Source organism: Echeneis naucrates, chromosome 8, assembly GCF_900963305.1.
Source record: "Echeneis naucrates chromosome 8, fEcheNa1.1, whole genome shotgun sequence".
In the NCBI taxonomy this organism is placed as follows: domain Eukaryota; kingdom Metazoa; phylum Chordata; class Actinopteri; order Carangiformes; family Echeneidae; genus Echeneis; species Echeneis naucrates.
Genome location: NC_042518.1, coordinates 2,799,699 through 2,815,275, shown reverse-complemented (window position 1 = coordinate 2,815,275; position 15,577 = coordinate 2,799,699). Strand labels below are relative to the sequence as shown.

At 43.8% G+C, this 15,577-nt stretch overlaps 1 protein-coding gene across 6 annotated transcripts in view; it reads right to left on the bottom strand.

The window, feature by feature from the left end:
- Window positions 1-2,324: 2,324 nt before the first annotated feature.
- Window positions 2,325-15,577, bottom strand: part of spop (speckle type BTB/POZ protein) — a 79,069-nt gene continuing 65,816 nt past the window's right edge. For 5 of the 6 annotated variants that reach the window (XM_029508850.1, XM_029508851.1, XM_029508852.1 and 2 more), the window contains 4 exons: window positions 11,021-11,076; window positions 8,424-8,546; window positions 6,805-6,947; window positions 4,449-4,593 (listed from right to left, as the gene is read on the bottom strand). In XM_029508850.1, coding sequence (XP_029364710.1) covers window positions 4,449-4,593; window positions 6,805-6,947; window positions 8,424-8,546; window positions 11,021-11,076 — 467 coding nt within the window. Of the gene's footprint in view, window positions 4,594-6,804; window positions 6,948-8,423; window positions 8,547-11,020; window positions 11,077-15,577 lie in introns of all 6 variants that reach the window. The other variant, XM_029508856.1, reaches the window with a different exon arrangement.

Genomic DNA, 15,577 nt, shown 5'->3' with positions numbered 1-15,577 from the left:
CGTCGATGTCTGAGCCGCTCCGGCAATCCATCCTCCATCGCGCCTTCATTCGCCATCTGTCTGGCCCGATCCCACCTGTATGACACCCGATCACTCTTCATCCCTCCATCCATCCATTAGGCCTGTCGCTCCACCCCTCCATTTCTCTGCCCCAAGGCCTGAGCCCCCCTCAGCTGTCAGAGATGATGCCATCTGAGTGGATTACTCTGGATATCATGAGGGATGTACAGTACGGTCAAATATCTCCTCTCAGAGGTTGGAATATGTTTATGCTGCGTTCTGTGTCGGGGCCTGACAGTCCAGAAATATATATGAACTGCTGGATAATTGGCTTATTAATGTTTCCAAATCACTTCGTGAATTCATCATGTCACTGACTGAAAATGATAGTAAGTGTTTAATGGATTCATTCATTAGGGCTGACTTTATTAATATTAGCATGTCAGTGAAGAGGCCAAAACTTTAGGTTAGCTGGGATTTGTTGGAACGGATGTTTCATAACTCCACTTCCTAAAACCTTCTTAATCCTGTTATATATGAAGCAGCTGTAGGCAGCATGTTGAAGACCATTTGTTGGTGGTCAGCGCACAGAAGTGAAGAAGCTGTGAACGACCTGATCAGCGTTACACAACTCACTCACGTAGTCAGGCAGGAGGAGACCAAAACAGAAGCAACGAAAGAAGAATGCCCACAAAGAGCATAAATGAATATGAATGCTAATGCTAATGCTAATGCTACTCTGTGTTCACCAGAAGGGCAACCTGGCAAACAAGGTCACTACAAAAACTTAAAATAAATCACTGTTGTGTTTGCATTTTGTTGTGCTGCCCCCAAGTGGCCAAACACGTGTCATGTAAACACACAATTTTTGTCCGGTTCCTTCGAGGCAAACAACTTACAAAGATTACATGCAAAGTTTTCCTAACCTGGCAACCCTCTTAGTTACTGATGATTCATAAATGCTGCTTTAGTTAAACATCGGTTCTAACTTATCAAGTTGCAGTTCGTCTTTTTAAGTTAAGAACGGCTCTGATTGAAAACAGAAAAAGGGAAAAAGCTAAATGTTCCAGAGATGTTGGAAAATACTGAAGTGAAGTTTGACAGAGTCACAGAGAAATTACAGCCACAAACAGCTGAGGTTTACATTTCCAGCTCCTCGTCTTCATCCTGCCAGGCATCAATCTCCGCCCGGCTCTTCCTCCTCGTCAGAGACTCTCTCAGCATTGACCTGCCACACCTCGCTCTCCTCTCCCCCATGAAGGGGGGAGTGAATGATGAGAAGGTGAGGCGGAGGAGGGAGGCGGTGACAGACTCATGGAGCATGCATAACAACCGAGCATGCCTCTCCACATGCGTCGCTACATCCATCTCCCCCTGACTGTCAGAGACACCCAAACACAAACACACATCTTTACAAAGATACAGAAGGTTGGCTGCAAGCTGCTGCACAAGCTGACTATCAAAGAAGAAAAAAAAAAAAAAATTACAACCTCGTGCCTCAAATTCCAGCTCATACGAGTCGGGTCACACCGGCTGCAGAAGGCAAAGCCTCCTCCCGTCTCGGGGACATTCCTAAAAACAGCACGTTGTGCTGACATGTGTGCGCACTCAGCCGCCGCCATATGCCTGCCATGTTCACACTTTTTCCCCTTTCAGCCAGACGCACATGCACACACATTGACCTTTACAGGGAAATTCTCTAACTCTGAAATACTGGCTGAGAGGCGTATTTGAGGGTTATCAAGCATTATGAAGGATGAGCTATCAATCTGCCTTCTCCCGTTTCTGCTGTCAGATCGACTGTGTAGCTCAGCGTGACATCACATCCAAATTAATCAGCTCAAGCTAATCAGCCTCAACATTTTTTGCTACATCGTGATAGGAGCAGTTTGTTCAAAGTTTGGACACACTTTCCTGGAGAGAAATGTCCACAAATACGCACATTAATGTGCAGCCTGAGTGGGAGATGCATAGAAGGCAACAAAAATCACATCGAGACGGGATTGAATTCATTTGTTTCATTTTCACTGAAATTGAACAATGATGTGATTTTTGTTTTGTCTTGTGCTAAACAAACATTCTCCTCCATATCTGGAAAATGATTTGTAGGATGGGATGTCTCCGTAGCACCACAACACTTAACGGAGCGACTGTGTTGTGATGCATTCAGAAGAAAATGGCAGCTCCTGTGATTTTTGAAACTTCTGCATCACGTCCAAAACACACGTTAGCTATGTTACTTATATATTCAGATTAAATGTGATTTAATATCCAACATATCTGAGGGAGGACCTCGTTTTACCTCAGATGGTTGTTGGAGACACATCAAATACAACACACTGAGTCGGCTTCATCGTCGGTGGTAAAGTGTCCTATGATGGACAATAAGCCTTAAAACATGCCCAAAAATATAAATGACTGCCACGCTCCCCTGAAAATGTGATGCTAACTTAATTGAACCACGCTCGTGCTCCCTGTATCAAGAATCACAGCCCTCCATCAGTTTGATGGATGTCAGGACAACAGCAGATGATCCCCAAAGGTGTCTGTCTGGAGCTGACTGTTTGATGTGGAGCGATTTGTGGGGCTCAGGAAGGAGCTTCCTTAAAGCCCGTTAGGCCTCCGCTTGGGCCAACAGAGTGACACGGTCCAGGAGGAAAGAGCACGAGTCAAACAGGCGTACAGCCACGAGTGGGAGACACAGCTGGACGTGAGCCCTGGTGATCGGCCTGGGGCGGGGCGGAGCGCCATGTGTGCTGCGGTTCACACTTTGATCCTGAAAGTGAAACGTGTTTTTTCTGGCAGCGGGTTGAAAGAGGCCGTGCACTAATGAGTCAGTAGCTGACCAAACTGCATAACGATGAGACCGGGGATTAAAAGGACACCGTCAAACCAGAGAAATTCAAAACGTCTGTACTTTATAGGTTCGGAGGTCGACACATAGTTTCAGTTATCGGGAATGTTCTGTGATTAACAGCTGAGTAAACAGTGCGTTTGATTTCCTTAACGTGCTCCTTAAACCTGGGCAGACACCGAGCGCGCTGACTGATAACACACGTCTGATTCCGACTTCCTTCACAGATTGATTCATCACGGAGCTCAAATCCACGATCTGCAAACAAAACCTCAACGAGAGCCAGCGGTAGTTTGACTCCTCCATCAATGGAAGGTGGGCCGAAGATGAACTGGATATAAAAGTGGCAGAGCCTTTAACCTGCATTGAAGTCTATGGGAAATGTGACATAATTCTGCCTTGATTCATTCCAGTCAGTAAAGGTTCTGCTAAAGGATTTACACTTTGATTGATTGATTAAAAAAAAAAAAAAATGGATTAGAACAGGATTTCAATGTCCGTAATGCATAATATTTTTTAAAACTATGATTAGATTTTAGTCTGAGCTTTCAGGGAACAAGAATGTTCCCTGCAGAATATGATTATTTAGGTCCCTCATGGTCACATTTTACCTTTGGTGGAAATTTCAGCTCCTGCCATTTTGACACTTGGCAATGCTGCGATTTCGATCAATTTTCCAATATCTGTTCAGCTCTAATGGAAAAAATTATGGCTGACAGCTGCAGACAGAATAATCTGCCCCGACAGCGTTAGCCATGACTTGTAAAATCTTACTCCAACAACATAAAATCAAGCCTGCTGCTCTTTCAGTTATGTAGGAGGTCGGCCTGCGGAGCCTGCCGAGAATCACCCGTGAGACGGATCGTTGATCGCTCGGGCCGTTAATCAGGTGTCATTACTGCCCTCAAAACACACGTCAGCAGCAGCCAATGTGGTGGAAAGTCAACCAGACCCCAAAAAAATCAGTCAGAGGTTAAACTTTGTTCCGCACAGTGTCTGCCCATTTTAAGACATTAAAAGGGGAACATTAAAACATGTTCAGATTCATTCAAACTCTGAATTGTTCATGTTCTAAAAAAATAACACTTTGTACAAATAGAAGAGTCTTTCACTTTCTGGTTGGTTGATCCTGTTCACTTGTCCTTAATCAAGCACATTTTGGGCTCTAACATTCAAGACACCGTACAAGACAATATGCCACAAGATTGTATTTACAGAGACTCGGCGTTGACATTTCTGTTCAAAGCCAGATCATTTCTTTATGTGAGCGACTTGCAGACTAAAGTTCTGACTTTTCCAAGAGCGTAGACGGAGGATAGATGGAGTTTGTGAGGCTCTGAGCTTGCAACCATACATATCCAGGTCCAGGTCTGGCAGAGTTTACCCCATCCCCACCGACAGAGATGTGTAGTACCTCCTCTGCGGCACCAGTCTGTTCTGCCCAGCTGAGCAGCTCCCTTAGACGTATCTAGCCAAGTCTTGGGCGTCTCTGGATGCTGTAGGAGTGAGAGGAGGGCCGGGAGAGGGGAGCAGTGAGGTCGCTGGTACAGGAGGACACAGCAGGGTCAGGACTGAAGAGTTGACCTCCGGGGCACTAAGACTGTTTGAGGCGTTTCCTCGGGGGACCCAGGAAGGGGCACTGGGCCGAGGCCAGGGAGTGGTAGGCCTCTGCTACCAGGTGGGGGTGAGAGATCACCATGGACTTCCAGCCCGACGTCTCCATCACATCAGCAGCGTGACTACGAGAAAGAAGGCAGCGACAGGAGATGCAGAACGTTAAAAGAGCAACAGACTCCATCAACAAGCAAAATAAAGTAAGCGCACACAAATAAAGCAGTTTCAAAAGAGTTTGGGATTATATGACTCAATCTCTGGAGAGCAGCACGGACACATTCAGGATTTGTCATACCAGCTGGCAGCGCGGCTATTTACTTTATATTTTTATATATTTAACCTCAAAGGTCGTTTCTGGGAGAAAAAAACATCATGCAACCAAAAAGACTTAACTCAAGACCATAAATATAAATATGTGGGCAAGTGGTGACAAAGTCTGTTGAGTCCAAGTTTTATCTTCATATCATGTCATACATTCACGAGCTGTGTTCACTAATGACTTTAGTGACTAAACTCTCTAATGTTTCAGACCTACAGACCTGAATTACTGAACCTAATTTGAGTTGACGTAATGTACAGAGAGCACTGAAGTCTGATTATTTTGGGAGAAACTACACTTCAAAAATAATTTATCTTTTTGTTTGGCTTCAAATATTACACCATGAGAAAAAAAATCATGGTAATTTTCAAGCTATATAATTATTTGGATTCCCCGTGTCTGTGCGAGGGTGATAATGAACCGATGGAAGCCAGAAAGACGGAAAAGAAGTTGGATAAATCTTGTAATGAATTCCTGGTGCTGATCATTAGATGTGTGTCTCCACCAACACACCCTGTGGCAGCATCCTGAGACCCTCGGGGTGCTGGGCTGCACTATCACGCACACCGCTGCGTGGCCTTTAATGACATTTTTCATGTTTCATTGTGTGTAAATCGACAACAGCGTGTGTTTGTGTCCATGTGTTTGTGTTTGCGGTGGCCTGGTCGACACACACACACACACACACAGCAGCTGCAGACCTCCAGCCGACCTCTGACCCCATCCTCTGTGGAGGAAGTGCACGCCTGCGTACAGTAATGGCCAAGGCGCTGAGGCCGAGGTAAGGTCCAGGAGAAGGAGGAGGAGGAGGAGGAGGAGGACAAGTGGAGCGAGACGGCAGAGGTGACAAACAAATAAATAAATAACTGGGGAGGTGGGGGAGAGTAATGAAAGTGCAGAGCGAGGGAGGCTGAGGAGCAGTGATGTGGAGGTAAATTAAAAAGAGCCCAGCTATGACCTGCAGTCAGCAGTAATAATGAGGAACCCCGCCACTTTTACCAAATCAACTAGTTTCAGAAAAGCTGCTTTAAAAACAGCCTCACTTAAATTACTCAAGTTGCATTTGTACTATTTACTGTGATTTATTCTATGAATTTATCCCAATAAAACGTGGAGAAACTATTTTTTTATATAAAAATATATATGTGTAAACAAATTGGATAAAGAGAGTTTGGGTGGCTTTACTCTGCTGCATCCCTGGAGAGGATGAATAAATGAGAAAGGCAGGATAAAGAGGACTCCTATTGTCTCAACTAAATGACTGTAAGCTGCTTGTGAAGACCGGTCTGGAAGGAGGTGGAGGTGCTACTGGGAGGAGGATTATTGGTTCCTCCATGTCGTCTTTTTTCAATATTTGTCCTCTAAATTGATTTTTGTTTTGTTGCTCTTGTTGCTGTCGATTGCATCCGCAGGAGGAAGGTTGATAACGCTTTGCTGGCCAGGAGTCTCCCGTGGCCAATTTTCCTGACCACCACAACAGCGCAGTCACAAATTAAACTGTCATAATGCCCATAACCACAATTAATGACAGGGATTAGGGGCAAAAATCTGCATTACTGAACACCTTCAGGCTCACATGAGCTCTTAAGCACAGAGCAGCAGAGGGAGAAAGGGAGGAATAACAGGAGGGGGGGGGGTCGCTGCTCCTGCTTGGGAACAAGACCAGGAAATGAAGTAAAGCTGCAAATGGAGGGCAGAGGATTGAACAAAGGGATGTAAAATGTGTCTGGCTGTGAGACAGCGGAGCTTTCTGTTTTCAAACACCGGATCAATCACCTCTCTGTGGACATAAATAGCAGCCGTTGATGCTAATAGGCTCCATCTCACCTAAACAGGCTGCAACATGATTAACAACGCAGTTCGATTTTTGGCTAAACGGCTCAATATGACACGGCAGCAAAAAAATCTGATCTGAGGATTAAATTAAAATTCCTCGGGAGACAAAAATGACTCCCTTTGTCCGTAAGCTAAGCGTGAGGCGTGCGTTGATGCTCTGCAGACGGATGACGGCGCTCACTAGTTGATGAAGTCCACGGCCTGCGTCTTCAGCTGGTCAGCACTGTGCAGGTCGGCCAGGATGAGGATCTCGGCGGCGTTGTCCACGGACAGACCCGTGCACAGAGCGTCCTCGCACATCACCTTCAGCCTCTCCAGAGCGTACTGCCGGTGACAGAGTGAGGGAGAGCAGAAACAACAGGTAAACTAAATTACTTAAACAATGCTGCCACCAACAACTGTTGTTGCACTGTTTAATGATACGGAAAAACAGCATTACTCCACAGCGGCGGCAAAAAGCCTAAATTGAATAAGGAAATATATGGCCAAGAGAAGGGAAAGTGACAGTTACACAGACGGAGGGGGAGTGATGATGGAAAAGGGGCTCGCTTGGGAGGTAAAAAATTATTTCCACCACAAGTGATTACAAAATTGCAAGGAACAATAATATTATCTCCTGTGTAGGGGATAAGCAGAGGCAATGGAGGAATTTTTCCTCACCACAATTTCTCAACCTGGCAGTCATTTTCCAACACTAATGATGTAAAGGAGCTGATATCATGCTGGGCTGTTTCAGACACATATTGTTTTCTACCATTGAAATAAACTGCTACACAGACACGTGTGTGTGTGTGTGTGTGTGTGTATAAAATGATAATATAAGTAGTCTGAGGCGTTCAAACAAATAGTCCAAAAGACAAGCTGACAGCTTAAAGGCCCATTTTCAAAACTGCACCTCATCCCATCACAAACTGAAGCTGCCCCGCGCTGTGACATCACAGTGGGCTCGTGGGTTGGCACGCCAACGCCATCTTGACAGGACCTGACTCAGCGCAGCTCCCGTCTGAGCTGAGACTTTGGTGCACGCTGGTTTTTGGCTAATCTGCGTTCGCACACCTGCCACTCGAAGAGACCACGCCCACAATGATGCAGAACAGAAATTTAAGGCTCGATAAAGCTGAAACTTTTAGAGAACCTGTTGTCCTGAGGGAGTAAATTAGCTTTTATTCCAGGCTGTGAACATGTTTATTTCTGCTGCAAAACATGAGTCTATGAAAACTGACTCTCCTTTTAAAAAGCAGTCCCATGTGGCCAATTGACAAACTGCAGGTTTTAGCACTTCACTTGCACATTGGCTTAATTCTTCACCTCCTGTGTGACATCCCTTTATTAGTGACAGAGCTGAATAGGCCCCCTGGAATTTTTATAAGACATTGTTGTTATTAAATCCTTCAAATTTGGCTATAAACATGTAAAAAAAAAGACTAATAGGTTTACTTAAAAAGTGAAAGACTGGTTGCTTCAGTTGTAGCGCACTGGTCTAAACCTACTGTGAGCAATTAAAACACACAAATTAAACTCTACAATGAGCAGCACAAAAACATCCCCAGAAATCTGGAAAATGAAGAAAACAAAACTTTAAAAAAAGAAGCAGAGGAGTAAAACGTAAGTTTAGTCGAGCAGACAGGAAACACTGAGTACACACCTGTTCCAACAAAAGTCTGTTTGGGTGGGATTGTGCCATACATTGTGCGTATGTGCTCAGCAGCTGAGAAGCATTTAGTGTTTTTGTGGGGGATATTGTTATGCATAATGTTTTCATGTCAGCGTACACAGCACCAGGTGCGTACGGCAGCACACCTTGTCAGCTGCAGCCAGCAGGTCATCAGCCATCTTGTCCAGGTTGGGGGCTTTGCCCGTGTAGATGAAGCACATCATTTCTTTGAAGACATCTGGCTCCACGTCATTTATCTCCACACGGTTCTGAGCGGGAGGAGAGGACAGCAGAGAGTTCATAGAGACTTTAAAAGACAGATGCTTTGACAAGCCATCAAAACCACGCACAGCAGCAGAGTGGAGGTTTTTTTTTTTTTTTAATATCCCAAATTTTACCTGAATTAAACTCACTCACCTTGTTTAGCATACACACAGGGACAGTCAGACAACGCGCTGATGCAAAATGTTCCAAGTACCAAACACTTAAAGGATCCTCTGAACAGTCTGAACACGTTTCAGCAAAACTACACTCTAGTACATTTATTTCATTCTTTCCAGCTGATTCCTGAAAATTAATCCCGAGCATTCATTCCTTGACAGCGCCTGCAGCCAGCGAAAGTCGGCTTTATCGCTCGCCGGCACAGCGAGGGTAACCTGAACCTTTCCCTCCACACTGAGAGGCAGAACAAAGTAGTAAACCAATTATAACGCTGCTTTATTGTCACCATGGTGACCAGCGGCGTTTTAGCAGGGTCAGGCTGCGTATACCAACAGCTTAGTGCATTTGTGTCCATTCTGACCGCTCAACAGCAACACAAACACACCAAGAATTAATGGCAGGGTCTTTACAGCTGTAGTGCCCTTCAGGTAACATGTGAAGGTAAGTGAGCGATGCCAACGGGACTCTGACCTGCTGCTACAGCACACAGGATCTGCATGTGCATATTAAAATATTCCTGCTCACAGCTTGGGCTCTCTTACTTCTCCAACCTGTTCGTGATCCGGGAAGAACGAGGGATGGTGTTAGATACAAAAAAATGAAAAACATGCTGTTAAATTTTGACAGCAGAGAGTGTTGCAGTGTTAATGAAATTTAACAACAAATAAATAATTAAAAAAATAATTAAAATGAAATAAAAGCAGCAGCATCGCACAACCGCATTGGAGGTCACATGAGAAAAACTAACAGGACTTCTTTCAACAGACAACAGTCGTGTAGTTACAGTACCGGGAGCTGCCGTGTATTCACAGAGCAGTCCTCTATTAGAGTGTTTCTTTATGAGCTCATTTGTCTCTCCTCTATAGAGTGCTGCAGAGGAGTGTTAACCCATCTATCTGTTTCCCCCAAGTCGTACAGGGACGTGGCCCACCCCTCTTTCCCTCTTTCTGATGAAGACGCCCACTTAAATAGCAATTAAGATGCATTTCCTTGCTCTGTGCTTTATAATTTCCCCATTCGAGCTATGCAGGCATCAATATTCTGCTGACATGACGGCTAAATCACCAAGGTTCAGGCTCACCACCATCCCATCATACGAGCACAACCGAATGTGGCGATGAGGGCTTTCTGCATCTCACACACACATGGAAAAAAAAAAACACACAAACACCACACAAAGAAAAGCCACAAGTGAATGCAGTGGTGAGACACACACAGATGCACAAAGCCTATTTAATGCACAGAGGCCAAGTAAAAATGAACTTGCCGGCTGTAAATAGAGGTTTCAAAGAGATTAATTTAAACTACTATAAAACCGGTTTATTACTAAAGTACTTAACACTAAGGTTAAGAAAACAACTTGAGCTGTGAACTCACTCATATTATATGTGAGTGAAATTCAGATAACAGATGAAATGTTTACCGTTCAGTCATTCTGCATATTTCTTTAAATCCTATGAAGAATTAAAGTAAAAATAATATGACAATCAGTGAGTGCAGAGATTAAAAAAATCTCTGATCTAAGATTGCACAATTTACTATTTTTAGCAAAGTTGTTCATCCCTCCCTTTTTGCAGTTTAACTGTACAATGAACATGTTAATATGCTTTTCAGACCTGCGCTCATATCAGTACAACAATGTACAATGCAACGTAAGTAGAGCCTTCGTCACATCGGGAAGTATCTCAGCTCAAATCTTCCCCATTTTGTCTGTTACAGGTGCTTTTTTTTTTTTTTTTTGTGGCCAGAGCTGCTGAGCTAACCGCTAACAGGCTATGTGCTGATGATAAAAGACATATTTTGTCTTATACATAATTTTTTTCTCTCTCAGATATTGATAGTAGAGAATCAAATATCCAGTATTATGCAGATGAAAACTTGCGCACCCCCTGAGGATAGCTGCCCCCCCCCCCTCCCAAAAAAAAAAAAAAAAAAAAAAGGTACCACGGCAGAAATGGATTCCTTCCTCCCCTGCCACAATTTAATCCTTTAACAGGGAGAAGACGGAGCCGAAAGCGACGCAGCCTGGACTAATTTTCAGCGGCATTGTTTCATTTTTGTCTGCAAACACCTTGTGCCTTTGGTATTATTTCTAAGACGCAATAATCACGCAGAAATTCTGCACACACTTCTAAGGACACCAGATAATAGAGTTGCGGTCAACATGACATGAAGGAACACGAGCAGACTGGCTTTCTGAGAGGTGAGGGGCCTCCTGACGCAACACAGAGAAAGATTGGAATTTAGACATTCAAGTCGCCACAGAGAGAACTGGAACAACAGAGTCAAGAGCTCGACTCACCTTCTTGCTCTCCTCCATCTCGTGTTCAAACATGGCACTGAACACCGGCGAGCGAGCTGAGACAGAGAGAGGAACAAAGGACAGAGAGGAGGGGTTGGTTGTTATTGTGTGTAATGTTGATACACGGCGAGGTCTCTGATATCCGTTAACAGGCTGCCACAGGGCCAGAACAGATGATTGACAGCTGTGACAGCAGAGAGCCGACTGCAGCTCCTTCCTGCTGACAGACTCATGACGACCTCTGAGGTGTGTTCGGGCTGCATTTAATGCTGACAGACCAACTTGACTGGAGCTTATTTGGCACATTATTCTTTAATTAAAGTCAGTCTTCCTGTTTTGACAACACGGTCACCTGCTGCCACTCAGCACAGACTATTTTAACACGGCAGCGCGGAGCTGATGAGGCTTATTTTCACCAATTAACACACACAGTTTTTAAGATGGGAACATATGTTTTTTGAAATTTTCACTCAGCTTTTATACCTACACAAATCAAAAACTGTTCCCCACCGTTCACAAATCCTTCTGCGAGAAGGACAGCTCAGGCTGTAAAAGGAGTAAATGTGGATACGAGATGCAGACAAGCTGCTGATTATGCACTAAAGTCCCTACACGTAAAAGATAACGGTTAAAAAGAGACTTTGCAATGCAAATGGCATTTTTATGATCAGATTTTCACCCAGATTTCAGAGTATTGATTTTCTACAGGCGAAGTAAACACATAAATTCATTTCAGTGCTGCAAAGTTTCGCAGCCATTAATTCCAACGGGGACACATGGATGAGTCTCGAGTTTGTGTTGTGAACTCGCTGCGCTGCTTTGAAGGCTAAACACAGGATGTTTTCTCTCTTATTATCACCAGCGTGACCCGAGCTGGGGAGGTCATGTTTAATCTCCAGCACAAACCGACGGTGCTCTGTATCTGATCCAACCACAGCGTTTCAAATTACACAAATCGGTCCCCTTTCTGTTGCTTGAAATCACGGCCGAATGGTAATTCTGCGTGCTTGAAAAAAATCCACACATCTTATCTCTGCAGTTGTGCGTAACACAGCGACGGTGTGTGTTTCCCTTCCTGCTGTCACAGTGGTTAGTTTCGGTATCAGCTGAAGTTGAACCTCACAGATGGAGCTGAGCCTCAACTAAACTCGGTCACCAGTCGGTCAGAATCCCAAATCAGCCAGGATCTTCTTTCGATATGCTTCACTTTGTTTAATGATGTGCTCGCTTTACTTTTCTGTTAACTAATAAATGCTTAATTAACTAGTGATTAAATTTTAACAAATGTTTAACACATTATAAAGTATGTGTCAAAGTCAGTGATGTGCTAATTAATTTAGCTGCTTTATACTCAGTTATGAAGTGCAGAACTAGCTACCCATTAAATTACTCATTCTGAAACGTGGTCTTATCAATCAGCTCTGCACAAACCACGAATAAGTCTTCAGCTGATAACAGACGCAAAATGTGGCCATGAAGTGAATGGCCATAGTGGGTGAAATGTCAACAGCTGTTGCTCCAGTTGTAAAAATAAAGAGCAGTGTTGAAGATCAGGTCTTAGAAATGTTGTGTCTCCGGAGTCAGAAACAAAAAGGCCACAAGTTGAACGTTTGATTGTCAGAAAAGCTTCACTGTTGTCGTGGCAAAAACAAGCAAAAACACTTTAAACTGATGCTTTTTCGGGTAAATTAAATCAGCTGACATTAGTTTTCCTTCATTCCGTTAATCACCTGACTCTGCATGGTGACGGCCGTGAGAAGTTGTCGTTGTCCGTCTTATCAACCTCTCAAAACGATTCACAATGGAAGCCACTTTCACCGATTCACCCACATTTATGGAGCACTAATCATATGGAGCTTCTGCCGTAAACACACCAAAAGAGCGGCCATCCGACCTCCAACCTTCTGGTCTCCCCTCTGACCTGTCCCCGTTCTGCAGAGGATCAAACACTGATGACAGAGCGTTGAACAACGAACACATAGACCTTCGGTGGTTTAACCTTCTCTCCATCTATCAGCCCATTAAATTTCACTCTAACTCTCTCCATCTAATTTCACATAAATGTTTTTAAATTTGGTTATCGCTTTAAAGCAGCCTCCATTCTGTCCTCCAACAGCTGAGTGTGGCCTGTCCTTGTGATAAATGTAGAATTAAAGTTTCCAGCTATTGAAATGAATAAATATGTAAGTAAAAGTTATGTAATAACTTTGAGAGGGATGCTTTTTTTTTTTTTTTTTTTTTCACTTGAGCACCGGCCCCCATTCGACTGTCAGGTTTGTTTAAAGGAGTCGGTGAAATGGACGTTACAAAATAACTTCATCCTCTGAAGAGGTAAATCTGTGTTGTTTACATGGGAGGCGAGGAAAGTTGGCCAGGTGATGTGTGAAAACAGTTCAACAGTTTTTGCTCCAAGAAAATAAAAATCGACTTAACAGAAAACTTTTTTTTTTTTGAAGATCCTGATGTCAAGATAAGAGGAAATGTGGAAGACAACAACAACCGGTCTTGTCTTGTTCTTGGTTCCCATTGGCTGCAGTTACAGAGCATTGCCAAAAAAATATTATTCATCAGAAACAGGTGTCGGTACGAATCCTTCAGCCAAGTCAGTTTGTGATGTTATTTAATATCGCTTTGATCCCAAAGCTTGCTGAGTGATACCAGCAGTTACACCAAACTTAGCTCAGGTAGGACTGTAGAGACAAACCTACAATAAATCTGTCTGGTGCAGCTGAGCATCGGTGAGCTCATACTGCAGCAACAAAGGGAAGGGGTGGACGAGAGACAGACGGAGAGAGTGACGGAGACAGACAGAGAGAGAGGAGAGGAGGGAGGAGGAGAGCAGCAGACGGAGACGGCGAAAGGAACCGAGCAAAATGTGAGAGGAAAAGGACGACAAACAACAGGCAGATATGTGGAGAAAACTCAAGACAGGAAGCAAGAAAAGGGGGAAGGAAAAAAAAATGAAAGGGGGGTAACATGAAAGAGGAAGACGGGATATTGAGAAACGGTGGGAGAGATTGAGTAGAGGGAATAAAGAGGAGGTGAGAGATAGAAAGAGGGGAAGAACACCGGGTGGCAGAAAGATCACACGGCCAGTGTGGAGCCAATTTGAGTTGCTCTCCCTCCTTCGTTTGATCCCTCTCTGTCCGTCTCCACGGCGATTAACGGCCGGGAGAGTTGTCACGGGAACGGCCGAGAGGGGGAATAACGAGGAGGAGGGAAGGGACGTCATCTGGACCGAGGAGAGCTGAGCGGGAGGGAGAGAGAGAGGGGAAGACCCCAAACCACAGCAGCACATAATTAAAATGGCTCCTCACACACACATTTCAACAAATCCAATAATGAACAGCCTCTTCCCGTCTCCACAGAGACACACAGTTCACCGGCTCCTTCAAACTTTTCACTGCCTGACGCCGACTGTCATCAAAGTGTCAATATCGGCAACAAGTTGTTCAAAAGTGCATCGTGTTTCTTTGTGCGACTGTCTGCACAACAAAGTCTGAGCCGTATGGATTCCTGAAGGCCAAAGAAGACGCACAGGTGCTGCAGGTGTCAATAGCTGATTCCTGCACAGGCATCAAATATATTCAAATTTAACCATCCCTGTAGCAAGTGAAAATTATTCATTAAAATTGAAAATTTGATTTAGTATTTCCCCCGGAATTTAATTTTTGTCACAGTGGAAAAGCGCTTGAAATTGTATTTGCACCAAAACTAAAACAGAAATGAGGCCCAGGATGACAATGACAAACTCCACCATGAATAATAACATAAACCAAAGCACTTAAATTACTTTGGAAGTCACTTTGTTCCAAAACTATGAGCACTGTTATTATGTACTGTAAAACTGTGACATATAAATGACATTTACATTTTTAGACTTTTCCTCTTCTATCTTTTATACTTTGGTGTTAGTTTCTTCTTCATTTTTATTTTTATTTTTATTTTATTCTCCTCTTCATTACACATACCAATTCACAACGAAGCCCTGAACACTTTGAACCGCTGAACGCCGGCAAACAGACATTATGATATTTATGTGACGATTACATGGCGTTGGATTTTGGTTATTTCACCAAAAAGACATCAACATCAGTCTGCCCTAAGAATTGAAGAAGACATCAGACGTTGAGCTTTGGTGAGATCAACCTGAGATCAACAGAAGACCAACTTCCAACGATGTGACGGTAAATAAATCAATAAGAAAATCATCATCACCAATCAGCAGCGTCACTAACACCATTTATCTTAAATACCTTTCAGCTTCATGATGTTTTTACCTTCGTCTACTGAACATTTTCATCATCCGGTGGCTCTGGTTAACGCTCTGACGTTTGACAAAAGCAGAGAACGATCAGCGGAATAATTGAGTTACAGCCCTAATGTAAACTGTACAGTGCTCCAGCACGGCAGTAAACATCTCTGTTACAGTGTATACTGCTCCATTAATGATTCAGCAGAACATGACAGTTACAAGCAGCATCTTGGAAGTGTTCGTGTGTTTAAAGTCCTTTGAATTTACTGAGACATGACAACGGAAATTTGCTGCATGTTTTT